At 39.5% G+C, this 26,948-nt stretch overlaps 2 protein-coding genes across 3 annotated transcripts; one reads left to right on the forward strand and one right to left on the reverse strand.

Moving 5' to 3' along the window:
- Nucleotides 1-352: 352 nt before the first annotated feature.
- Nucleotides 353-12,181, reverse strand: hadhaa (hydroxyacyl-CoA dehydrogenase trifunctional multienzyme complex subunit alpha a; the record flags this gene model as incomplete). Its single annotated transcript, XM_083934606.1, has 21 exons — nt 353-498; nt 655-800; nt 882-990; nt 2,086-2,173; nt 2,384-2,497; nt 2,776-2,844; nt 2,976-3,116; nt 3,275-3,361; nt 4,510-4,681; nt 4,795-4,929; nt 5,029-5,138; nt 5,326-5,382; nt 6,549-6,667; nt 7,545-7,667; nt 7,779-7,881; nt 8,175-8,294; nt 8,442-8,580; nt 9,143-9,276; nt 9,451-9,521; nt 10,991-11,032; nt 12,115-12,181. The coding sequence occupies 21 exons, from the start codon at nt 12,179-12,181 to the stop codon at nt 353-355; spliced, it is 2,292 nt and encodes a 763-aa protein (XP_083790732.1).
- Nucleotides 12,182-13,249: 1,068 nt separating this feature from the next.
- On the forward strand, nt 13,250-25,068 carry hadhb (hydroxyacyl-CoA dehydrogenase trifunctional multienzyme complex subunit beta). 2 transcript variants are annotated; one of them, XM_083934336.1, is made up of 16 exons: nt 13,250-13,341; nt 18,414-18,486; nt 19,007-19,048; nt 19,326-19,422; nt 19,554-19,598; nt 20,518-20,617; nt 20,778-20,865; nt 21,229-21,416; nt 21,516-21,696; nt 22,202-22,323; nt 22,764-22,843; nt 22,939-22,986; nt 23,158-23,245; nt 23,483-23,557; nt 24,127-24,291; nt 24,645-25,068. In XM_083934336.1, exons 2-16 carry the CDS (start codon nt 18,420-18,422, stop codon nt 24,678-24,680), a joined length of 1,422 nt encoding a protein of 473 aa, XP_083790462.1. In that variant the 5' UTR covers nt 13,250-13,341; nt 18,414-18,419; the 3' UTR covers nt 24,681-25,068. The 2 variants fall into 2 exon arrangements, with proteins under 2 accessions (XP_083790462.1, XP_083790461.1); XM_083934335.1 differs by lacking the exon at nt 13,250-13,341 and adding an exon at nt 17,249-17,339.
- Nucleotides 25,069-26,948: the final 1,880 nt, after the last annotated feature.

Below are 26,948 nucleotides of genomic sequence, written 5' to 3' on the forward strand. Positions count from 1 at the left end.
AATCTATCTAACCAGGGACTGTAGTCTCAGCTACCCTGAAGGTTACACCACGAAGCAAGAGCATCCAAGTTATCCAGATAACTGGGAGAATGCCAAAGCAAAGTTTCTGAATTTGAAAGGGAACTGACTCATCTGAGAGCCATCAGAATAAACATCTATCAGTATGTGTACAAGAGGAATTAAATACAAAATAAATGAGAAAAACTACAGTGCATTCCTTCAGTACAAATACTCATCTCGTCTAGTTTGCCAACGTCTTCTGCTTGTACCACACACACTCACCAAATTAATGTCATACTTAATAAATAATAAATAAAAACACACGTATAGTTTCACCAGTTTTTAAATTCAATCACTTGTGGAACTTCTTGCTGGGTTCTTTGGCATGGTCCAGTAGAAGCTGGCAGGGTGTGAAAGGTGCTCCGTAAACATCCTCGAAACGCCTCATGATGCTCACAAGACGCTCTGCGCCGATCGTGTCGACAAACCTGAACGGACCTGAATGCACATGACGTTAAAAAAATAGAAGAAATGGGATCAGTGAAATCTGTGTACTTCAGGGACTTTTTTTGAAGGCAAGAAGTAAAACATTATCATAACGCGTGATTCCAAACTTGTGAACTGTGTATGGATCTGGTTCATTGTGAGACTTACCACCGTGGCAAGGAGCGAATCCGGTGCCAAACACAGCTCCAATGTCTCCATCTAAAGGGTTTCTCACTACTCCCTCCTGGAGACACAGAGCTGCCTCATTGATATAGCGAGACACTATTCGGTGCAGGAGGTCAAAGTCTGTAGACCTGGAACAAACATGATGCTTTTTAGAGGGAGAGAGATCAGCAAGTAGAGTAAGCAGATCAGACCAGGTTATGTTGTCTTACACTCCAGGAGGAGCTGCCCCTTGGTATTTCTTAAAGATTTCTTCAGCTTCAGGATTCACAATCGTCTTTCCACTTTTGTAGATATAGAAGCCTTTTCCAGATTTACAACCTACAATTGATAATAAACACATATTAGACTAACTGAAACACTAACAGCGGGTTCACACTTTTTTGGAGTAGCTGCTTAAATATTGTCTCTCAGTACTGGCTCAATATTTTCTGATGGACAATGCAAAGGTGAGCCCATCTGACATACTGTCTTTCAGAGGCTATAGCATGTGCCTTTTAAAGGTAAAGATATTTGTATCACATAAAGCTAGATGATCTAAGGAATGCATTGGTACCCTGTCATGATAGCTTGTAAGTGAAGCAAGGAAGAAATTGGCATGGCCGTGTTCAGAGGGGTCTGTTGACCTCTAACCTCAAGATAACTGAATAAATATGGGTTATGTGGGTACCCACAAGCCTCCTATTTAGGGACATACCCACTTCATGTTAACACCTGTGCAGTTTGGGGCAAAAACGTGCAGTTTTCTGCAGTACAAATGTGAATTTTCCACCTAAAATGGATTATTTGAATATTTCTGCATACTGGGGGTCCGTTTCTGACTTGAGAGCTGAGACTCTTGCAGATTCAATGAACCCAGTTGCATTCATGTGTGATGATGTTGGTCCACATAGTAGCCATTAATTGAAGTGAGAACAATTTTTTATCAAATGAGCTGTTGTGATACGATAATACGATAATCACAGCCTCGTCAAACTTCACAGCCACAAACTAGAGCCCAAATCACAGCATTAGTTTTTCTATGCTTCTTGAGTGGTGACATTTTTTTTAATTTTTTTTATTTAGCATCAACTCTATGTAACAAATCCTATCAACCTTAAAAATTGCATGCATAACATAATAATGTTCTATGCCCTGATACACTTTCACAGTTTATTTCAATTAATTCATTAAAACCTGAAACACTTTGCTGAGCTGCTTGAAATAAATCTTCAGGTTCACAAAAACATACTGTATGCTGCATGTTTGAACAAAAAAGCAAGTCAACTATTCATCTAGAAAAGCCAGTAAGAAGTGCAACATGCAGCAGTACATCTTCACACTCAAGCTTGATTTTTAAATAACACATTAGTGGTATGAATAATATATAAGATAGTAATAACAATGTTAATGGTTAATTTCTCATCATAGTATTACCAATGAGGCCTCTCTCCACAAATTCAGTGAGTAGCGATGTAAAACGAGATACTCCTGGGATGCGATGACCCATGGCTTTTCTCAGACTCTACATGCAAGCAGACAACATCAATCAACAGTCAACATCATTGTCATTTGTTATATTGTTATAAATAATAAAAAACAATTTTGGCGTATTTTTTGGCTTAGAGAGATAATACACAATACAGCACCAACAATCTTATCACTAAGTCCATGAATTAAACTATACAGGTCACAACTTGAATGCTGCATGCGGTAGCCAACAGAGTGACATTACCTCTACAACTTTTATTGCTACATCTAAGCCAATATGATCCATTAACATTGCAGGGCCCATGGGAAATCCGAATCTGGTAAACAAGGAGTCCACTTTCTCCAGCTCCACACCTTCCTATGAACCCAAACATAGGTAATTATTATCAGTGAGATATTATGATGATCATTATCTGAAAATCCAATCCACAGGCGGTGTGAAAGAGCCTGATCCGAGCAAGACCTATAATATCTCTGTTGTGAAGTTTACGAGTTCTAATGATGTATTTGCCTTAGAGAGGGCACACTGAGAGGACGTTGCATAATGATATGGTGTTTAAAGCCTCCCAGTCCCTAAAATCAGCCTTCTGTTGTAGTTAACCATCTATACACAGACACAGAAAGAAATTTTCTTACCAGCAAAATTTGTCCGCTCTCTAGCAATTCCTGAAAAAAGCAGCGATTGACGTAAAACCCAGGAGTATCCTGTGGTTTTAGGGGGTTGGAAGACAGAAAGAGAACAAGACAAAATGAAGAAATCCCAAAAGGTTAATACAATAGTAGGTAACATAGTAGTGGAAATGTTATTTTAAGTACACTTTGAGAGTTGCTCTCACCTTGACAATAATGATAATCTTGCCCTGTTTGAGGCCCACACTGACAGCAGAGGCCAAGGTGTCTTCAGATGTCTTATCTGTGGTGGCAATCTCCAGCAACTGCATCTTCCCCACCGGGTTGAAATAGTGCATGCCGATCACCTAAACATGCACACACACAAACAAACAAAGTTTGCACAATGCACACAAACTAAGCTAAGGGAAAACTAAATAGACTCTATCCTACAGTACACCATTTGAAGCACCTTTCAGTACCGATACCGGAAAAAAAAATATTTGGGGTAAGTATGGGTAAGTACCTTTTCAGGGCGTTTGCTGGCAGCAGAGATGTCACTGATGGGCAGAGTCGAGGTGTTGGAGGCAAAAATACAGTGGGGAGGGACTACCTGTGGGAGGAGAGGAAAGGTAAATACCATGCAAAATACATTTAAGGCAGATGCTATTTGCATTGTTGCCTAACCCTAACCATCGACAGGGGAGAACCAAAAGGGTGACAAGTGACATTTGGCCAACTCTACAGGGGAGCCAAAACAAAAAGTGACTGTTCTTTGTCCTGACTTTGTTTATTAAATTCAATCTTTAATTTTATGTTAATTTTTAAACATCATAAACATGAACACGTGGGTGACAATATACTTAATACTGTCTATAATAATAATAAACACCATTTTGTGTCCAGATAGTTCAGTGTGTTCAGGGTCAGGTCATATGGTTTTGGGTTAATAACTCTTCACATGAACCCTTTTTGCAGTAGAAAGAGCTCACCAAAAGCTTTATTTTAATATATACACACATATATATATTAAATTATAATTATAACTTATTTTTCCTCCAAAATGTCACATAACCAAACAGCAGAATAATACGTAAACTAAATTTTAAGTTAAGTTTCTTATAGGCTTCAAACCCAAGTTTCCCAAGTGAAAGTTCAGAGCTTAACTGACACAGCCATAATCACCGTCCATAAGCTTGCACTTTGTCGCTTTTTATTCCCACAGAAAACTTAAGTAAGGGGTCGGTTGTAAATTGCTGAACCGCTGCTGTGAGCCTTTTCAGACCTCGGTGCAAATAGACACTCGGCACATTTAATTACCAGGGGATGATGAACGGCAGTAAATTCTGTAAAAGTTGAGGAGGGTATTACATGATTCAGGCCTGAATGGTTTATGTAGGTTTCAGTAAACGTGATAAAGTGAGGCTCTCTGACTATCATCTTAGTGACTCTGTGTACCTGACCTTGCTCGAAAGAAAACTAGTGCACATTAACTATTCTACTTTTTCAAAGGCAATTGCCATCCTGGGTAACCAATTGTTATCAAATAACCAATCAATATACTGTTGACCCTGCTTTTAATGGAGTTAGCCCATTGCACTGGACGAAAGCACCACTTAATATACAGTATTTAAGATTTATTCTAAGGGAGCCTTTATAGTTCATGTGTAAAAAAATCAAGCATTTTGGATTTTCAGAACAGCCTGTCCAAACTCTCAAAATTAAACTCTTTTTAAAACTGAAACAGAAGATAGTACTCACTGCCTCCACCTCCCGGATGAGTTTTTGTTTCAGGTTGATGTCCTCGAACACGGCCTCTATCACCATGTCAACGGACTGGAAACCGGCATAGTCCAGCTGGACTGAGAGGTTGGACATCATGACATCACGCTCAAATGACGTCAAGGCTCTCCTCTTCACCTTAGTGTCAAGACTGAAGGCAAAGACAGGACAAAGAGGATCCTGTTACATTCTTCTGAGTTGCTTCAAAGGCCACTTGTCTCAGCATATTTTGAGGAAATGATGAAATGCCAATTTGCCTCTTACCTGTTGTAGATCTGATCGTGTCCCCTGCTGATGCTTTCCTCTGTGGTGTCCTTTAGGATGGTGCTGAAGCCTTTATCTATTGATACCTGGGTTATACCAGCACCCATCAACCCTGCACCCAGGATCGCCAGGCTCCTGACAAATAAAGCACATTGTACATTGTTGACATTGAGGCAATACAGCAAATGTTTGGGGTGTTACTAAAAATGTATCACGCCCGTCTACAGCTCTTACTTTACGTCTTTCTCCGGGTTCCCAAAGTGGTTCTTCTTACAAGATACCTGACCATGGTAAAGGCCAATCAGAGCTTTGGACTCTGAAGTCTCTGCCAGTTTCCCAAAGTTCTGTGTAAGAATCAAAAACACTTTATATAGATTTAGATTTAATATAATTAAGCAGTTGGCTATATGAGAATCAGGAACATGATGACTCAACCTGGCAGTTAAATTGTTAAGATATAGAAACATCCAAGGTTTCTATACAACTGAGGAGCAGAAACAAAAAAGAGGAATTCATTTTTCACAAACTCACCTCAGCTTCAGCTTGATAACCTGCCTCTCTGCCCTGCTCTACTCCAGTCTTGACACACTACACATATAAACAGAAGACAGAGTCACACACACATACAAACATTAAAGCATCATGATACTGGGGTTAAAGTACAATTCAATAACGTGCAATATGTTGTAACACTGTAAGCAAGGCGATATATTGCAATATTTGTTGCATTATTTTATTGACAATAAAGTTAACTTGGACTTTGACTTTTTGATCTAATTTTAGGAAAACTGTCTGTCTTTCAAAAATATATCTTATTACAATGAAATGGCTACGGTGGGGACAAACATCATCATACATGAACATAATTGGGCTCATTAAATCCACAAGAGACTCAATTTTCCAGTCAGATCCAACTCATGCAATTCCAATGGACAATAATAATAATATATTTTGTTTGTATTGCAGTTTACATTCAACAATCTCAAAGTGCTAAAGAGCAGAATAGTAACAATATAAAAATAAATGGTAAAATGAAAAATAAGTAATAAGTTAAAAGGAGAGCATCTCAAAAGACATTTAGCAAAATGCTTTGGTGATCAGAAAGGTTTAAATGGCTGTTTTAAAAGCATCTGTAGTCTGCGGGACCCTCAGGTAATCAGGGAGGGCGTTACATAACTTTGGAGCAGCCGAAGAAAAGGCACGATCACCCATGGTTTTGAGCTTGGTTCTTGGGACTTGGAGGGCGTTTGAGGTACCAGAACGGAGGGTGCGCGAGGAGGTCTGGGGGGTGTACCCCAGTATGCAGAAATATTCAAATACCATAACAGATGAAAATAACACATAGAATGAGTAAAGGGGCATGCCCCAGACTGCATGGGATAAGCATAAAGTTGGAATGTCTGTAAAGGGGAGACTGGTGGGAACCCATTTTCATTCAGATAACTTGAGGACAAGGGCCATACTACCTCATCCAAATTTAGCCCTAACTTTGGTCCGTTATGTAGCCCCCTCCCTGATAAACTGGCATGACTTGGTTGGTAAAAGTGGATTAAACAATACAGAGCCCACTACAACTTCTCAGACGGTAATGTTGGCCCAGATTGCCTGTGCTCCTAAGGGTCAAATAAAAATCGATACGGCGTCACAAAACATGAATCGAATACTCAGGCGTATCGATATTTTCTTGCACCGTTAATAAACATCATGTGTAAATGTTTGTATCTTCTGTTACTTTCAATTTGGGAATCCCTCACCTCAATGATTTTGACAGGAGCAGGGTAGAGACCGTTCGTCTGTTTCTGGACCTTCTTACTGACAGTCTTGTAGATCTTCTTCCTCACCGGACCCAGACCCATCACTGTGTCCTGCAGCTCTGCAAAGACACACAATGATATTTACAGATGTATTTAAGGTGAATTCAGAGGCTGACATAATTTTCCCATTAGAAATCACAGAACTGATCACAGAACTATTGTGTCAGTAAATGTGTTGGGTCTAGGAGTAACAAGAAATTGCAGGCAGCTTGGGTTTTAAAGTTTGACACTGAGCTCAAATGCCCTGTCTTTTGGAAATACAGTTAGAGCTTTTTGGGATGTAAACGAGAAGAGTTGCTGTGGGTACAGTGAGTATGCTGTGGGCTATAACTTGAGCCCTGTTTGTTTTGTTTTTAATTAGATATTAGCAGTTCCTGTTTGCAATGTACCCATGGATGTACAGACAACTATCACTGGATTCATTCCGATCACTGACGCTGCGTCAGGGACTCCTCGGCTCTGATCGGTTGTCGGTCAGGCGCAGTGGATCTTTTCAGATGCCATTAGGAGCACATAGAAAGGAGAAGGTGGAGGTATAGCTACATTGCTATTTCACGGATCATCTGTCTCATTGTGCTGTTGTAGTGACAGTTCCAGCAAATATGAGCTTTGATTCGAACCTGAAGATCTGCCTCTGAATTGTAACTTGATGTCGAAGACTAAAAATACTCAAATTAAGTACAAATACCTCAAGATAGCATAAATACAATCCTTGAGTACTTTTCACCACAGGCCTTGAAGCTGTTGGTGTTATTAAAGGTTCCATATGAATAAATGTTCTCCAGTATTCTCTCTTGCTTTTGTTCTGTTCTCTGCATGTGAAATATAATTTGAAAACAGTAATATAACACCTCCAAACCCGATTGAAAGTCTAGTCTCACTAGAAGTGAGCAAAGAGATCTACTAGGCAACTAGTGTGAACCGGGCTTCACTCACTCTGCATGAGGCTCTTGTCCTTAGTGAGGGAAATCTGCTTGTTGGCGATTCCCTTGGCCACGCCCACGGCAACCTCCTCGAGGTATTCGATAGTCCGCTCCTCTGCAGGCTTCGTACCAGGACCTGGAGTGAAACAAACACAGAGTTTAATCCTCTCCCACCCTTGCCTGTAGGTCACAGAAGACTACAGCAGTGTAGTACAGCAATAAAGAAAATGCCTTGTGCAGAACGTACCCAGAGGGTCCACAAGCTGGTGCACTAGACCCATCTTCTTAGCTTTATCTGCCCTGATGTTCCTGCCTGTCAGCATCATGTCCAACGCTTCAGGGAGACCCACCTACACACACACACACACACACACACACACACACACACACACACACACACACACACACACACACACACACACACACACACACACACACACACACACACACACACACACACACACACACACACACACACACACACACACACACACACACAGTTTGCACATATTGTGAGCTGAAATCCCCCCAAGTGAGGCTCTTGACCTTAATATACTCCAGTGTCACTCAATAGCCACCAGTACAAGACTGTGGCGGTGCTTTCAAGACATTAACTGATTAATATGAGTGTGTGCATGTATACCATTTCAGGCAGTCTCTGAGTGCCACCCGCTCCAGGCAGCAGTCCCAGCTTGACCTCTGGTGTCCCCAGGATTGTTTTTTTGCTTTTTGTGGCGATTCGGTATTGGCAGGCTATCGCGACCTACAGAGAAGAAACAGATGAGGGATTCAATGGGCAGATCTTATCTTATCAATAGGCTTTCTCTGGGTCACACACACACACACACACACACACACACACACACACACACACACACACACACACACACACACACACACACGGTTGTACCTCGAGGCCTCCCCCCAGACAGGAGCCATTGATGGCAGCGACAATAGGGATGGGAGACTTCTCGATCTTCTCAAGTGTCTTCTGACCGTCCCGAGAGATACGGCTGACCTCCTCGCTGCTCCCACAGGATTCGATCATTCTAAAAAGAAAGAAATAAAGAGCATTTAATTACTCAGTTACACATATTTATCTTGACAGAATTTATTACTGACTTTTGTATGAAGTGAGTCGTGTAGGGGGCTGTACAATATGACCAAAATCTTCCATCCCAATATAGGTATTTTCATATCTCGATAACCATATATAGTATATCACCATATACCATGTTTTCTGGTAATTCAATACATAAATAGTCTATATGAAATAACTTCATGATAAAGTCCATTGTTGTATACTTCAAAATGAATATAAAAAAATAAATACAATTTTCCCACTTTACACTGGCTATGTTTACATACATTTCACACAAATACAGAGTAATCAGATTAAGAAATTTGAGTCAGTATGTGCTTGTTATATCAATGTAGAAGACTTGATTATTTACAATTATTCACAAGCATTATTTGCTTGCCGTTAAGAAAGTTTGAAAACGTGTCATGATAAATGTCTTCCCGCTGGTTCAAACCACATACAAGTGTAGGAGTGAACACACACACACAGGCAGGTATTGGAAATCCTTGTTCAAGCCCCAATAAGCCTACTTGATATCTGCCCCGGCGATGAAGCAGCCAGGCTTGCTGGATATGAAGACAGCACTTTTCACAGAGTCGTTCGACCAGACCTCCTCCATCACCTCCATCAGCTCAGACTGCATCCGCCTCGACAGTGTGTTCACCTGCATATATACACAAACACTCACAAGTCTCATCACACTCTGATTAGTCATGTCACATCTGTCAGCGAGAGAAGAGGACAGAGACAGGCAGTCAAGACTGTCACAGACATGATCTCTCTCTCTCTCTGACACTGTCTCTTCCATAAACACACACCCACACATACAAACACACACCTTGGCTTTTGGATCATTGAGTCGTATAACTGCCACTTCATCCTTGAGCTCGTAGCTGACGTGTGTTCGAGCTTGATGGAGAGGACAGAAAAAAACAGATGAGAGACCGTCAGACAAAGGGGCTTCCAGTACTGTATTATGCTAATTTCGACTAGTTGAACATTATCCCTGGAGAATATTAGCATAAATAGCAAAAATACACCGGAACAGTGTCCTTGCTGAAGGACACCTGGGCATATAGGGAACTGTTGGAACTTGGAGGACCAAACAAACTGTTGTCAGCTGAAGTGCAACTTTAAATCTGCATCTTCAAAATCAGGTGATGCACTCTCTGACAGATGGTACCAATGATGATGAAGAAAAAAGTAACCTGTACACTGGACAGTGACTTTCTCTCTAACATTTGAAAATTCAAAGGCACTTGATTATTGTTCATTTTTTCTAGTAGCCTAAGGATCGAGGTTATTAAAATTATTGAATGTCCGGCCAAATAAAGTCTTACCGATATAGGATTTTGAGACTGATATTCATTTTAAAGGATAAAAATTAACCGATTACCAATACGGCAGCGGCCAGTATATTGTGAATTTCTGGGCTGGAATGAAAACAGACCTTTTTTTGTGGATTGTGCACCGATATGACTCTAAAAAGGCAAATGCTTTCCTAGAGAAAAAACGTTATCAAATAATTAATAACATTATAATTTCAATGTAATATATCGTCAACCAATTCTATAAATTAACCCTGAGTAAATAAATAATAAAAATTAAATAAACAGCTGTGTGACGCCCTTTAATCGCCCCAAGCATCGTTTTCTGCATTATATGTTCTGTAAAAAGTTTTTAATATCGGTGCATATTGAAAAACATATACACCAATACGGCTTGATACTGATATGACTGTGATAGGCCTGTTCTAGTGCCAACACAGACAGGGAAGAAGATGACTGCAAGCTAGTAAACATGGATGAGATAAGATAAAACCTTATTTATCCTGAGGGAAATTGTTGTGCAGCAGTTGCAGTACAAATACATCCTAAATAAAACAAAAAAACAAAGAAGATTATCTTTAAGGTGCAAACACCAAATAACACATTCTAAAAAGTAAACAGGTCGATCGTTCATTGCAATGGTTAACTATCAAGGATTTGACAGCTTTGCAAATGTTTCACAACGAAGAAAACTCCACCTATCTGTTCGAAGTCAAGGATCCAGACAGTTTGTTTTGACTGTTTACATGCCTGTTTACACGGCATGTAAACATACTGAAACCAGTTTTTACAGGAAAAATCGAAAAGTCAGGTGTAGGATTATACAGACGATGCAAACAAAGGCGTTTCTGAGCTGACATTTGATGTTGCAGAGACTGGACAGGGATGTATAAAGTATCTTAAGATCTTAGAATCTTTCACTTCAAAGGAAGACCACAAAAACGTCTCTAACTTTCACTTTTAATGGCCTGATATTTGGGTAAATCAGTGTGACCCCAGTAGTGAATGTACTATATTAGACGCACCAATGGCCAACAAGCTGCTGTTTACCTGCCAATGACGAAGACAGTGAGAGGCTTCGGCTGGCATGACCTAAGAAACAGAGACAGAGATAAGGAAGAAGCAAGAATGACCTATGATCTACTTTAAGGGATCCTCCACCCACACATCACTGGCAGTATGTTACCAGAGACTTGCACGTAGAGCTGCAACAAACATTTCATTTATATTATTGATTAAAATGTCATTTTTTTTAGTTAACTGATTGTTTAGCCCATAATTGTTAAAAGTGCCTTCAAATAGTTTTCTCCAATCAAAGTTCAAAACCAAGATATATTAAGTACACAATATATAAAACAGAGAATACCAGCAAATACTCACATTTGACCAACTGGAACCAGAAAATGGTATTTTTGCTTTTGATAGAAGGCTTCAACGATTAATAGATTACCACATTTTTGGGAAATTATTGTTGACTATCTTGAATGATCAGATGCATCCACGGGGAATCAAGACAACATTAAAGATTTAAAGACTTAATTTAACTAGCCTTAAAGGGGGCTGCGTGACTCCTGTTCACTGTAAGAAAAACATATTTTTCTTCAAAGATTCAAGGTAACACAGGAAGAGTAATAAATACACAAAAGATCCTTATAGGGTGAAGCCATCCTTTAAGCTTTTAAACAATATTTAATGTTCCTCAAACAAGCCCCACCTTTACCAGCTACAAAATTAAAGTGATGTACACACGAATGCATCAATAATAATAACTCTCTGAATATTATTCTGTAATTGGACATTCTGCATGATTGCTTTTGGTACTGAAGTACATTTTGAGTGCAAGACCTTTTACAGTGTAGTATTGCTATTTATAATATTGTAAAATAACTGAATACATTTTCTTCATATGCTAATTCTGTCTCCTCTGTCTCGCCTGTTATCATTTGAATTAAGTGGGTAAATTACTGCCATGAGTGTCAACAGTCATTTGGCAATCTAAGTAAGACTCTAGTCGGTTCTCAGTACAAATATAACAAATTATTTTTACTCAGTTTAAATAGGAAACAGCTGGAAGCTTGAGGAAAGCTGATAACGAAGTACAGAAGTGTCAAACAATGCCATGGAAACTGTCTTCATAAAAAGTGATATTGTATTATTAATTTTGTATCACATACCTGACAAGAAGGGATATTTTCTAGTTGCAAACTTGGAAAAAACTCCGACTGCACGCACAGCTGCCATCTCCACCTGAAGCTCTTCAAAAAACTATTGGTCTCCCAGCGGCTCAATAAATACTCCGACCACTGGGGGCGCTCGAGTGTCGACAACAGGATGAGGAGTTGGAAATAATAGACTGTAGAGTCTATGGCGGAAATACAAATATTCCCCTAAAATTGTTAGATATTATTTGAGCAAAACAAAAATAAAGGAATGAATGCTTTATTTCGAACATGTCAATAAAATAAAGAATAATAATAATACAATAAAATCTCAAAGAATAAAAACAAAATATTAACTAAACATGTCCGAAAAGCAATACGAAGAGGTAAATCTCATTTAATCCTTCCCCCTCTGCACCACTATTTGATCATTTTATTTACTTTATTTAGAAATGTTAAGACATTAGGTTAAAAAAAATTGCTGAGGAAACCCAGAAAACCCACAAGAGGCTGGGCACGTAGGGTTCCCTACAGTTAATCGACAATATTTATCAAGATAATACATATACAGTACACACACACACACACACACACACACACATATATATATATATATATATATATATATATATATAGATATAGATATATACAAACATATACACATATACATACACACATATCAAAATAAATAAATAAGAACATATTGAAATATAAGATAGCATTATAAAAGAAAATAATGATATAAAAAGAAAAGAAAACAATGAGAACAGTAAAGACAAAAAATTAACAAACCAATAAGGCGAATACATAAATAAATATATATAAATATCATATATTAATAATGAATGGCGTCATATTTCTATCATATCTTATTTTTAACACATTCTTTACAATTTGCACCACCATGAAAACATACATATTTACATATTCTTATTCACCACAGAAAATACATAATTTAAATAAAAATATAAATAAATATCATAATCTGGGTAATGCTTGGAGATTTCCTTAGCAATACAATGTTTATGATGTCAGTAAAATTATATTTTATTTAAAGGAGATATTTCACACAAGCAGGCATGTAACCATCAATTTCTTTGTGTTTTGTTCAGGCACTACCTCAGTCAGCTAACACACTAGTGGGTCCTTTGAAAGCGTAGTCCTCCGGTGTGAGTGCAGTGCCGCGTCCAGCCGATCGTTTGACAGCTAAGAGGTGTCGGCGAGGACCTAACTCAAACACAGGTAAGCCACAGCCGAGCTGACAGTTGTGATAACAAATTAGGAAGAGAAAGGACAAAGTGTGACCTCTACAAATGCGTTATTCACCCCGCAGTGACCGATGCAATCACAACAACAACTGAAAGGAAACTTTAGCTTTGTTAGCTTTGACAGCATGGATCATCTTGCTCACAACGGCACTGTTTTTGCTGTTTTTGATCGTTATAAACGCGTGTTTTTGATTTGTGTAAATGAATCAGATACTTAATGTATCCACAGACAGCTCTGACCCTCGTTTGAGTCCCGTGATCCTGCTTTTCTGTCTCTGTCATTCTCCGGTACAGGAATCTAGGTGAAGGGTCAGAGCCAGGGTAGGGGGGTTGGGCTGGGTGACCGTCAATGGTGGAGTGTCCCACGTAATAACACATTTGTATGTTATGATATAGCCGAAAGACTTGTTATATAAGTGTGAATCTGCACAAATAAAAAAATCACTTCATTGATATTTAATATGGTTACATGCGTAGCTTAATAGAGCCTCATAACAAATCGTTAAGGTCATTAGGTTTAAAGATAGTAAGGATTCAGTGGTGGACGAAGTACTCAGATCTTTGACTGAAGTAAAAGTAGAACAAGCATTGTTCAAAATTACTCCATTACAAGTAAACGGGCTGAATTCTGAATGTTACTGAAGTAAAAGTAGAACAAGCATTGTTCAAAATTACTCCATTACAAATAAACGGGCTGAATTCAGAATGTTACCTAAGTAAAAGTAGAAATATCATAGTTTAAGGGTACTTCTTTGCAAGTAAACGGGCTGAATTCAGAATGTTACCTAAGTAAAAGTAGAAATATCATAGTTTAAGGGTACTTCTTTGCAAGTAAACGGGCTGAATTCAGAATGTTACCTAAGTAAAAGTAGAAATATCATAGTTTAAGGGTACTTCTTTGCAAGTAAACGGGCTGAATTCAGAATGTTACTTAAGTAAAAGTAGAAATATCATAGTTTAAGGGTACTTCTTTGCAAGTAAACGGGCTGAATTCAGAATGTTACTTAAGTAAAAGTAGAAATATCATAGTTTAAGGGTGCTTCTTTACAAGTAAACGGGCTGAATTCAGAATGTTACTTAAGTAAAAGTAGAAATATCATAGTTTAAGGGTGCTTCTTTACAAGTAAAAGTCCTGAATTCAGAATGTTACTTAAGTAAAAGTAGAAATATCATAGTTTAAGAGTATTTCTTTACAAGTAAAAGTCCTGAATTCAGAATGTTACTTAAATAAAAGTAGAAATATCATAGTTTAAGGGTACTTCTTTACAAGTAAAAGTCCTGAATTCTGAATGTTACTTAAATAAAAGTAGAAATATCATAGTTCAAGGGTACTTTTGTACAAGTAAAGTCCTTTATTCAGAATGTTACTTAAATAAAAGGAGAAAGATCATATCATAGTTCAAGGGTACTTCTTTACAAGTAAAAGGGATGAATTCAGAATGAGAATATGAATCAAAGAGCATTTTAATGTTGTAGTTTGTCAATGTGTAGCCAATTTTAATATTCTATTTACCGGGTAGATTAGTAGCAGTAGAGCATCATATCATATAAGCATATCATAGTGTTTGTATGGAACTATATTGTCAAATAAATGTAGTGCAGTAAAAAGTGAAACATACTGGAGAAGAAATAAAAAGTAGAATGGAAATACTATAGGTAAAGTACAAGTACGACACAATTGTACTTATGTAAAGTACTTGAGTAAATGTACTTAGACTTAGACTTCTCTTTATTGATCATTTGCGATGACTGTTAATTTAAACTTTAAATCTTTATTTTCTATGTGGCACAAATCTCTCGTTGTCAGTAATCAGAAATCAATCAATGCTGTCATTTTAATACAGTTTCCAGCAGATTACAAAAACACGAGGGAGGTATAAAAAAATCCAGTGTAGGATAACCAATAAACTCTTATAAATACAGAAAGTATCAAAAACAATAAACAGTAAGCAATAAACTCTTAGTCAAATATATATGATGTAGATGTGAGAATACAGGTCAAATAAAATTCACAGGAAAGTTAAATCCGATAACTTAAATGTAGAGGAAATATATAATAATAATAATAAATTATAATATATATATACATATGATAATACAATATGTATGACTGTATAGGACAGAAATGAGCAGTAAGATTAAATGATTGCACTGGAAAGGTAGAGTAGATTATTAACTGCACAGTGAGCGGCTCCCACTCCTTCCCTTCTGTCCCCTTTATTTCCTCCTACCCCTGAGTGAGGAGTTGTAGAGTGTGATGGCCTGAGGGACAAAGGAGTTCTTGAGACCGTTGTCTAATGTCTATTGATTTAGAGAGTCAAGTAACACATTCATATATATATATATATATATATATATCAGTGGGGAACCTTCAGGGCCTTCTACGCCTTCAGAGAAGGCCTAAATGAATAAGAAATAATAATAAATTCAATAATAATAATAATGAAGTATTCAATAAAAAAAAAATATTTTTTAATTTAATACAATATATTAATACATTTTCTCTCATCTTTGTTCTAAAATTAAGCTTTCTGTCAAGTTCATGTCCTGAAAACCTGTTATCCAATCATAATCGTCTGTCTCTATTAAGGCCAGGTTAGCTGGCTCATTCATTGGTTAGGACTTCACGAATCCCGGGGAAGGCCAAGCTATATGTTTTGGTGTGGTGAGTGACGGGCAAATCGACCAATCACGGTTTGATTTCTAGAGGGCGGGAATTAAACAAAAGATCCAAGGCCTTCATGAAGTCCAAGCAGCGAATCTATGCAGAGTGGTGAGAGCGGTTGATTTAAATGGCGGAAGACGAGAGTGACGTTGTGGCTAGCTTGATAGCATCGCCTTTTTCAAGGCGGGCCTTCACAGAAAAACTTGAAATAATAAAAAACGGAAGACCAACTCCCGAGCTGGAATTAAAAGAAAAGGTTAAGAAAGCGGAAAGGCATTTCAAGACCGAAAATTATCAGCGGTATCCATGGATGACTGGCTGTAAGGAAACAAACAGGCTGTACTGCTGGAGTTGTTTACTTTTTACAACGGACAAGTCATCCACCTGGGTCAGCGGCGGATTTGTCAGCCTTACAAATCTGACAAAGTCAGCCCTTCGACATCAAGATTCTGCGGCACACCTGCAAGCGATGGTCAATTTGAAAACTTTTGGGGACACAAGAATTGATCTTCAGCTAGATGAGCAGCGCCGGAATCATACAACGGCCCACAACAACAAGGTCAGGCAGAACAGAGAAATCCTGAAACGTCTCATCAATGTCGTCACATTTCTTGGAAAGCAAGATCTGGCATTTCGAGGACATGATGAGAGTAAAGATTCTGAATTTGACTCCATCTATGAGGACACTGTGCGCGAAGTCGGGGTTCCCAGCGGGCGCAGGGCACGGAGAGTCGGAGATGTGCGCGCAGCGTACCAGCGGCTGCACAGTGAAATCCTGGACAACATCCTCACTCAGCTGAGGAACAGGTTCAAGGATCATGAAAAACTCATGTTCCTTGCCCTTCTGGACCCCAAGAAGTTTACCTCACACAGAGAAAACTTCCCCAGCTCTGAGTTCCAGAGCCTCACGGAAAGCTACGGGCTGCATTTTGACCTCCCCAGGCTCAAGACTGAACTGACGGTCATGTACAACATGGCAAACTTTGAGGCAAGGAGCCCAGCAGACCTGCTGCACTTTCTGACTCTTAAAGAGCTGACTGAGAGCATGCCGCAGCTGTATCACCTCACCTGCCTGGTGCTGACCATCCCCGTGTCCACCTCCTCCGTGGAGTGGTCTTTCTCGGCTCTGAAGCGCATCAAGACGCACGCTAGGAACAGTACTGGACAGGACCGCCTGGGAGCTTTGGCACTGATGTCCATAGAGAAAGGACTTCTTTTGGAGCTCAAATCAAAGGACAAACTTTATGACGCCGCCATCGCCCACTTCACAAAGAGAGACCGACGAATGGACTTCGCGTTTATTTAAGGTAGGCCTCTGTTATAATACACCTTGATTATTATTTCAAGGGATTAAGATTACTGACAAGTGTGTGGTTGGATTTTTCAGAGGGTTTTTATTCTCTTCATGTTCACTTGTCTGTCCCTTTCCCTGTGGAGAATTAAGGAGGTATAGTAGTAAAAATTGTGACTTCAATTTATTTGACATCGGTATTCATTGCGCTATGCGTAATTGCGCATGGAGAGGCATTTGCACTTCATTGCAACTTTAAAAAATAGTCTTTGTATTACAAGCTTTGTGTAACTTTTGAAATTGTATTGTAGATTGATAATGCTAATGAATTTATGTGTGAATGATTTGTCATGCGCCGTGATTTCATAGCGCTGTCCAAGGTGATGAAATGAGCCTCTGTGTCCGCAGCGTCACGGGGTGACATTCTGGGTGACCTTTTATATTTCCAGATTTTCCGAAGTTAATGTTGAGAATGTTTCTTGTTGAGAATGTTATTGACGTTATGGTCTATTTGTTTACATCCTTGTCATCGTTAATTAAATTTGCACTTGTTAAACCCTTTTAATTCGTTGTACTGTTGCTTTTTTCCGCGATGATTTTTTTTCTTCTCGGCGGTGAGGTGAAGGCCCAGCTGTAGTGCTCACGGTTCGCCACTGATATATATATATATATATATGAAATAAGATTGACATTGTGAATTGGGACAAGGAAATGCAAAGTTTGACAAACACTGTACGGGAATGTAAGAACATCTATGCTCAGTGGCCAGTTTTTTTAGGTACACTTTCCTACCTACAACTAATGACCAGTTGTACACCAGTCCTGCAATAGTTCTGCCTTTCTGAAGGTTATAATGTTCAGTTTTTGTTGAAACTGTTTTGGTGAGGGGTTGATTCAGTCGTATGGTCATTTTGGAGGATGTAGTTTGAGGTGCTGTTTAAATAAAGAGAGATGTTTCTGTTATTGAGTCTGCCTTCATTGATAAGTGTGGACTGTATATTACATTGCAACAGAGTTAAAACAGAAAGGAGTTATGATTGTTATAATTATAATTTTAACTTTACAGTAACAACAATTTTTTTCTCTGCAGAACATAATGGCTTCCATGTTGCTGAACACAATGCGGAGCTGCTCTGCCAGCCCTTCCTTTGCAGTGCGATTGGGTACGTTTTCTCTAATATTATTTGTTTCCCAGATTAACTTACTTAAATGTATATAAAAAAACAATGGTGAAAATGGATCCACCAAGAGAACAGAGTAAGACATACAGCACCAACAGCTTATACATGTTTTAATGAGTCATTATGAATACATACAGTATAGTAGTAGTATCACTACTAATCACTTAACACTAATTGGTTACTGAACCTAACATACAGATATCTATTATTTAAATTCAGGCTGTGACACTTCAGTTTGCTTATGATGTTGTATGGACCTTTTTAATGGATTTCCTTTGCTAGGCAGTGGCCTGGGTCTTTGTCAATTTCCCTCAGCAGGTGCCATTCACATTCCCTACAACAGGAAATAAACTGGGACACATTTAGGGTGTTTATGTTTACAACTTTGACTAGTCTATAGTATATATACTGTTAATCATTTGAGATGTTTGTGCTAACTGAATTTTGATGTATTTGAAGTGATATAAATAGGATAAGGAATGGTTTTCTCTGTGTGTCTCAGGGGCACGCTCTCTCAGTACGACGGCCCAGCTTCAGGCTCAGGGTAAGTCATTTAAACTAAGTGATAACATTTACATTCACGTAAAAAAAAATCCAGATTATATACTTGTGAAAATCACACTTTTTCAAATGTGAGTCTCAGTTTTTTTGTTTATTTATTTATTGATTTGCTTGGACAGAACCTGTAAAAAACTATCCTCTCTAGGTGAAATCTAAATGGTTGAAAATCTGGTCTTGAGATGGAACTCATACTGATTCCTCAGGTCTGCTCACAGCTATCAGAGTCTAACTGTCTGTTACTGTCTTTTATTTTCTTGCAGTTCAGACAAAGAGCAAAAAGACACTGGCTCGGCCTGGTGTGAAGAACATAGTCCTGGTGGAAGGAGTTCGAACCCCTTTCCTGCTGTCTGGAACCACGTACGTCTCTGCCTCTTTTCTTATGGCTGAGTTCACCCGCTGGAGCCCCTGGCCACCTTTATGTTTAGGAAGAAGGAAAACAGGTCAAACGGCTTTTACAAAGAGTTAAACTTTCTGGTTTTCATTTACAGATTTGCTGATCTAATGCCCCATGACTTGGCCAGAGCAGCTCTGCAGTGAGTAATTTCTTTTTGTTCTGTTTTTTTTCTGTGTTAATAGTGTCACAATCTCAGTTCTCATCTGCTATATTTCTGATGACAATTTAGCCTCTGGGCTCAGCGGCTTTCTAGTACAGCCGGCAGATATTCGGGCAAAGACTTTTTCTTCTAAGTGGCGGTCATTGTTTATGGTTGGATTAGCAACTTGAGACGCGAGAAACAGATGTATATGAATGCAGATAAATAATAACAAAAAGCTAAATCATTGTCATACAATAGCCGCTCTGTTAATACATGACTGCCAATGCCTCTTTCCTTCTCTCCATATGGAGTGTTTATCTGCATGATAAATCTGTTTTAGAATTTAATGGTATCATAGCATTAACAAACCCACCATCAGTTTTTATTAAAACCATAAATCAAAGTAAAGTCTACTGACATAGTGTGTAGTTGTTCCGATGAGCTGCCCACAGTGACCCAGAGTACATAATAAACCCCTGCCACTCATTCACATCCCTGACTCTGTCACTTTCCGCTTCTGCTGCATCTGTTGAAGCCCTGCTAAGCTAACATTAGCCAGTAGATTAAACAGCCCTGAACCTGAAGTCACTGTTACTGCTTTCAATTTCAGATGGTAGGAAAATCGCCTCGGGTCATGCAAGTGAAACACGAGCTGTCATTGGCCAGTGTAGGCGTTGTATAACTACAGCTCTATGATTTATGGGTGACCTTCGGATGTAATATCTAGGCGTTCAAATATCTGAAAATGGCTGGAACGCAGCAGTTCATACAGCAGGAGAGATGGAGGAACATTGGAGCATTTCTACCGCCATTCTGTCTTGTTTCTCAAACTCTGAGGATTTTTTTGTATGACAGAAATGTGTCATTGTTTTTTTTCTAATTTAGTGCTACTGTGATTTTAAAAATTTCCCTAAAGGGGTCTGCTGCACAAAACGGGTTTACCCAAAGATGCTGTAGACTACATCATCTATGGAACCGTCATTCAGGAGGTCAAAACCAGCAATGTAGCAAGAGAGGTATTATCACACACACGTGCACCCACAGAATAGTTTGCCTTGATCTGAAGCATTAGCACTGCATGCTGTTACATACAGTAATATGAACCAAATTGAGGGTTTTTGAGCTGCTGTTTTGTTGTGCATCTTCTTATTGTTTTTTTTTTTACTGTGGTTTCAGGCAGCACTGGGTGCAGGCTTCTCTGACAAGATCCCAGCTCACACCGTCACCATGGCATGCATCTCCTCCAACCAGGCGATGACCTCGGGTATGTCAGGGAAAAAAATCTCTGCGCCGAGCCTCTTCCATTTGACATGTGCTGTATATATTGGGCTTTAATCAACTCGCAGAGGAAACTGAACTACATTGTAGCTGCAAAGAAGAAGGATATTGTTATACTGTATACTGATTTAATTAGAAGTAATAAAAATACATTTAATCTCAAAGCACACTAACTTCTGGCATGGTGTAGATGAGAAATCCTAAAAATAATATATGGATATGAGAAAAAGAATGAAGGAGGTGACAGATTCCTTCTTATCAATACAGTAAGGCTCATACATTAAGTGTGTATATATATATTTGTCTTTAGTTTGACCTCTGTCTCTCTCTCCTCCCGTCTTCTCTTCAGCTGTTGGTCTGATTGCAGCAGGCCAGTGTGACTCTGTTGTGGCAGGAGGGGTGGAGTTTATGTCCGACGTTCCTATCCGTCACAGCCGTAAGATGAGGAAGACCATGCTGTCCCTCAACAAGGCCAAGACCCTCGGCCAGAGGCTTGGTCTGATCGGTAGCATCCGGCTGGCACATCTCGCCCCAGAGGTTAAAATCTCTGAGTGTCACCACTTACAGTTTGTTAAATTAGATTTTCTTCTCAGCATTTCCTCCTGTAATCTTTTCATTATGTGTGTGTGTTTGTAGCTTCCTGCTGTGGCTGAGTTCTCCACAGCTGAAACAATGGGTCACAGTGCTGATCGTCTGGCTGCTGCATTTGGGGTCTCCAGAGTGGAGCAGGATGAGTTTGCTCTGCGATCACACACTCTGGCCAAAAAGGCCCAGGACGCCGGCCTGCTGCAGGATGTCATCTCCTTTAAAGTGCCAGGTAAACTGCTGGTCAGGCTAGATTCCCGCTCCTTAGGCTGCATTCACACCAAATCAGGCGTTGCAGCAACTAGTGCAAGGTCACTTAAATGGCCTGCTTAAATGACCTGATCCATTTTGCCTTTCCTTCTCACTCCTTTGTGTATTTGTCTCGGAGATTTCTCCACTTAACGTCGTCGTTGACATGTGCAATGAAGCAAACAAGACAAAGTATCCTAGGTTCCCTTTATATGAAAGTATGAGTTTAAAAATCAGCTTACTTTTGTCATAAGTAGACACACTACAGATTTTCTGCCATAGGCCGCTGCATTTTTTTCCACCATCCCTCCGGGCCGCCCTTATTTAAATGAATGGAAGGACAGGCTGATTTTTGCTCCTGATTTGGTGCCAATCCAGCCTTAAACTGAGATACATGACATGCCACATAAAAGCTTGGATGGTTTTGCACTAAAATGTTGATGGTTGTAATTAGTGGATGTCGTTTTGTCTATGCTTGTTGTCACCAGGTCGTGATATTGTTTCCAAGGACAACGGTATCCGCCCCTCCTCCATGGAACAAATGGGCAAACTAAAGGCCGCCTTTATCAAACCTCACGGCACAGTCACCGCTGCCAACTCCTCCTTCCTGGTAATGAAACAGACAAAAACACACACATACACACACACACATCAGGCCCTGCCGCACTCTCAGCCTCCTTAAATACTTAGTCCTGGTTCAAAAATACCTTCAGCATGAAAATGGGTTTTGTCTTTGTATGCAAAACAAACACCTACAGTTACACACACATCCAACTGCTAAATCAAAGCTTCAAAGTACCTGAAGCAAAACACTGTTAAGCAACTTTGACTTTTTGTTTTTAATGATTTTATTTCTCCTTTTCTAATTTCTAACATTACGCAACATTTCTGGTCCACCCATGAAGGAAATTGTATAACCCTGCTCAATATATCTCCCATCATGCTCTTTCAACTGTTTCTGCTCACGAGTGGAAGCATTGTCATCACTCATTCACTGCCCTGGCATTAAATAAACTGCCTGTTTGTTTTTTTTTGTGTGTGTGTCCTCAGACGGACGGTGCCTCTGCTGTTCTTGTCATGTCTGAAGAGAAAGCTCTGGCTATGGGCTACAAGCCTAAAGCCTACCTCAGGTATCTGCACTCTCTCTGTTTGGTAGAGCAGCCTCAGTTTTCCACAGTGATGATCTTTCAGATGTTCTGATCATATTATATTTGCATCCCGGCAGAGACTTTGTCTACGTCTCTCAGGACCCCAAAGATCAGCTGCTTTTGGGGTGAGTTAAAAAATGCATTCAATTCAACACCAACATTTGAAAGTTTGGAGTTTTCGACATTGTGTGTGTTTTCACCTACTGTACATTTGTGTCGGTAGGTAAAGACAATTTTAATTTTGAGATGAACAGTTTTATTCTGTTTTGACACTGTGCCCTTTTTAACTCTTTCAGGCCAACATACGGTACACCAAAGGTCCTGGAACGAGCTGGCTTGACCATGAATGACATTGACGTCTTTGAGTTCCACGAGGCATTCGCAGTAAGTTGTCACAACACATTTTGGGGCGAGCTTGTGTAGTGAATGGGTAAATTGAGTTACAGATATGCATTTCTTAAATGATTAAACTCCATATTTCTGCTATTCATGGGCATCAATGTCAGAGTAAGATTTGACTGGTCTACTTCGTATTCTGCACTTTTGAATCAGTAGAAATCGATGTGTTTTCTGTCTGGTATCTATGGTTACTCTGTGGATGTATTTGTGTGTGTTTTACAGGGTCAGATAATGGCAAATCTGAAGGCTTTGGACTCAGATTGGTTCGGCCAGACGTATTTGGGCAGGAAATCAAAGGTAAAGATAGCTGTTGGTCATATTACATATACTGCAACACATGAACATTGTGTACGAAGTAAATTAAGGCCAAGATGATATGATGAAAATATTATATCTGTATTTAGTATAGACGTAATCATATTTTTATACGGCTGTACTGTAATACAAAACAGAAAGTAGTATAAAAAAAATTAGACCTTGGTTTGAACATTTGGTTTGATTCCGTTTCCTACAACCAGTGAACATAAATTAGATGTTTTTGCTAAGGTTTATATACATAATAATGTTTTTTTAAATACATATTAATATTAAACGACTGAATACTACTAATAAAATAACTAACTGAATTTACATCAGTGCATAGCTGGGCAGGAAAATAATTTGGGCCGGGAATCATGATAACGATAGGTAATTTAAAAAATATAAAATGCAGTTCTAATATGAATAAACACAGGATTGGGATGGGACAGTAGTGAGATGCTCCTCATCCTCTCTGAATGCTCAGTTTGGATATTACACAAATAAATTCTTGTGTCAATATCAGTCACCTGATCAAATGTATGTGTGTTATGTGTCTGTGTGTGTAGGTGGGAGCTCCTCCCATGGAGAAGTTCAACCTGTGGGGAGGCTCTCTGTCTTTGGGTCATCCGTTTGGCGCCACAGGCTGCAGGCTGGTAACCACAGTGGCACACCGGCTGCAGAAGGAGGGAGGACAGTACGGACTGGTGGCGGCCTGTGCTGCTGGAGGACAGGTAATTGACGGCTGGGGCAGAGTCACGACTGAGTGTTTTTCTCTTTGTTTCTTGTTTCACTTCAGGTCTGTGTTATGGCGATGTGGGCATTGATTTCAGATGAATTTTGTGGAAGGGAGCATCAGAGATCTGTGGAAATCCACTCAGTGCCTACACTGCCATAATACAGAGCTGGATTAAAATCAGCAAGATTTGGGGAAATGTAGACCTTAGTATAGTATTTTAATAAAATTCTGGGCTCCTCCGATGTTCTTTAAAACTAAAGTTTGACAACGCTTCCATTCTTTCTTCTTTGGACCATTTTACTTTCTTTCTATTTGTTCCTGACAAGTGCGTATTCCTGTGTTTTCCAGGGTCATGCCATGGTGATCGAGGCCTACCCCCAGTAAAACGCCACCTGTAACCCAATCTTCAGGTTCATCATGGAGGCTTACACACACGCTAACATCCAGACAACAGAGTGTATATTGCACCACTTTGCCTTGGTCAGAGAGGAGTCAGATGCAGTGCGCGAGTTTGCGTTAGGAATCTTGTGTAAATTCAACTTTGCTTATAGAGGTTGTTAAATTATAGGGGAATGTTGTTGACGAAGGTCGCTTATGATTTTATGGACTTTGAGGTTCATTGAGTCAACTTCGTCACTGAGTCGAATGTAACATAGCTAAATCTATGCACTCAAAGGAGCTGCAGTCATCCTAATGTTTATATACGCTGTAATATTTTTTTCTTACAAACTGTTGGAATTAAAGTGTGTGATGATGGCCACACTGCCACTCATTTCTGGGTTTACTATTCTTTCTTGCCCCTCAAATAGAACTTGTGCAGAAATTCACCGGTTTCAGCTTCTAAATGTGAATATTTAGTTTTATGACAGTGAACTGAATACTTTTGGGTTTTCGACTGTTGCACCGAACCATTTACAGTTATATTTTTCCATTTTGCTGTGACACTTTTCTCATAAAGAACATACTGTACAGATGAGGTACAGTTCAAGCCACAGTAGATCAAGGAAAAATAATTAGTAATAGTGAGTGATGATTAGTTCTCTGAACAAGTAATCAAGAAATTATTGGCAGTTAAAAGTAAGGAAAATAAGCTTTTGTTACAACGCTTATCTTATGACTTGAAAAAAATTCAAATAATTTGTGCCCATGTAGGAAATTGTTGCTCATAATAAGAAACAATCAGGTTTTTCGCATATTCTCATAAATCAAAAGATTTAGCAGAAATAGCTGGTTGAACCAGGTTTTGACCATATAAGATAATTCATGTGTACATTCAAGTAGTTATATTTCCTGTAATCAAGCTAATGTCAAATTCTTAGTATGCGAAACAACTGCTCAGTGACTGTAAGGAGTTTTTTGCATATTCTCTACGTTTCTTTACACTCTATTTTGATTGAAGGCCTTGATGCACGGACAACAACTTCAAGTATAACATTGATGGGCGATGTTTAATTCAGCAGGGACCAAACTATTTCAAGGAAAAAAGATGTATAGAAAGCTTTGTGCTGCAGATAACAACAATGAATGTTTTTTTTGGGGGGGGGGGGTGTACAGGCTTCTCGTTTTTTAAACAGATTTAACAAAATTTGCATTGCCAAAATATTAAGTATTTGCATCCTGTGCCGAGATGTGTCAGTAGTTAGATGGCTCTTGATTCCTGTGCACTTAATTGATGGTGAATAATGCTGTCTGCTTCTGACGGGACTTCTGATATTAATGAGGAGGTAAAGAGGGGATGCTTGGGCTTCCTGGTGATTTAAAACAACATGAATATGGAACATTTTGAAAATATGACTGGCGGGTTACTTTAAAAGTTCAGGTTGGCAGTGGTGTCTTCCTGATATCTGGTGTTCATATTGTGGGGAAAAGCGAACTTTTACACCCACTTAAGGGTTTGTGTAACTGACGTCGGATGGGTAAATTTATATCAACACATTGCATTTTTTTCCCTGCTTTGTTGCAGGGTGTCTGCTCTGCGCTACATGCACACACACCTCAGGTTGAGGGGGCTTGTTAACACAACTTCAGTCAGACACTTCCGTTTAAAATGTATTTAAAGATTTAATTCTTCCAGTTTAAGAAGATCCTCGACTGAAGCAGGAAAGAGTTGATTAATGCAGCCGAGCCTGTCACACCGGCTACAGGCGGAGGGAATAAAAACCAATGTTTTACTGCCAAGGCAAAACGGAGCTCGAATGTAAATAGTATAGACAGTAGAGGGTTTTTGTGTTTTTAAAGCTTCAAAACCGCCTCAACCCTGCGAGACACCGGAGACATGCAGACACACACCGACACAGCCGACATAGCGGGCCGCCTCCCTGCCTCAGCGGGGCTTTGATCAGACGGAACCTTTTATGGGGAATGACTGGCGAATGCACCCGCTGCTGTCACTACAAATCTACCTCACTGAGCGCGCAGGGGAGCAGGGAGGGGAGGAAGGAGGGTACTGGTGGGGGGTTCACGTAGAGGGGGAGGGAGGCAGGGAGTCAGGGAAGAGAGTCGGTGTGCAGCGGTGTCTTTCATCTCGTCCTAGCCAGCTCACGCGGGGCGGCACCTGCTGAAAGCTGCACTTGACTCGCCTCTCACCTGCTCGTGCGCTCGGTGTGCGCGCGTGTGAGAGATGTTAAACAGTTTCAGTCCACCGTACTGTAA

The sequence above is a fragment of the Echiichthys vipera genome (assembly GCF_963691815.1).
Source record: "Echiichthys vipera genome assembly, chromosome: 19".
Classification (NCBI taxonomy): domain Eukaryota; kingdom Metazoa; phylum Chordata; class Actinopteri; order Perciformes; family Trachinidae; genus Echiichthys; species Echiichthys vipera.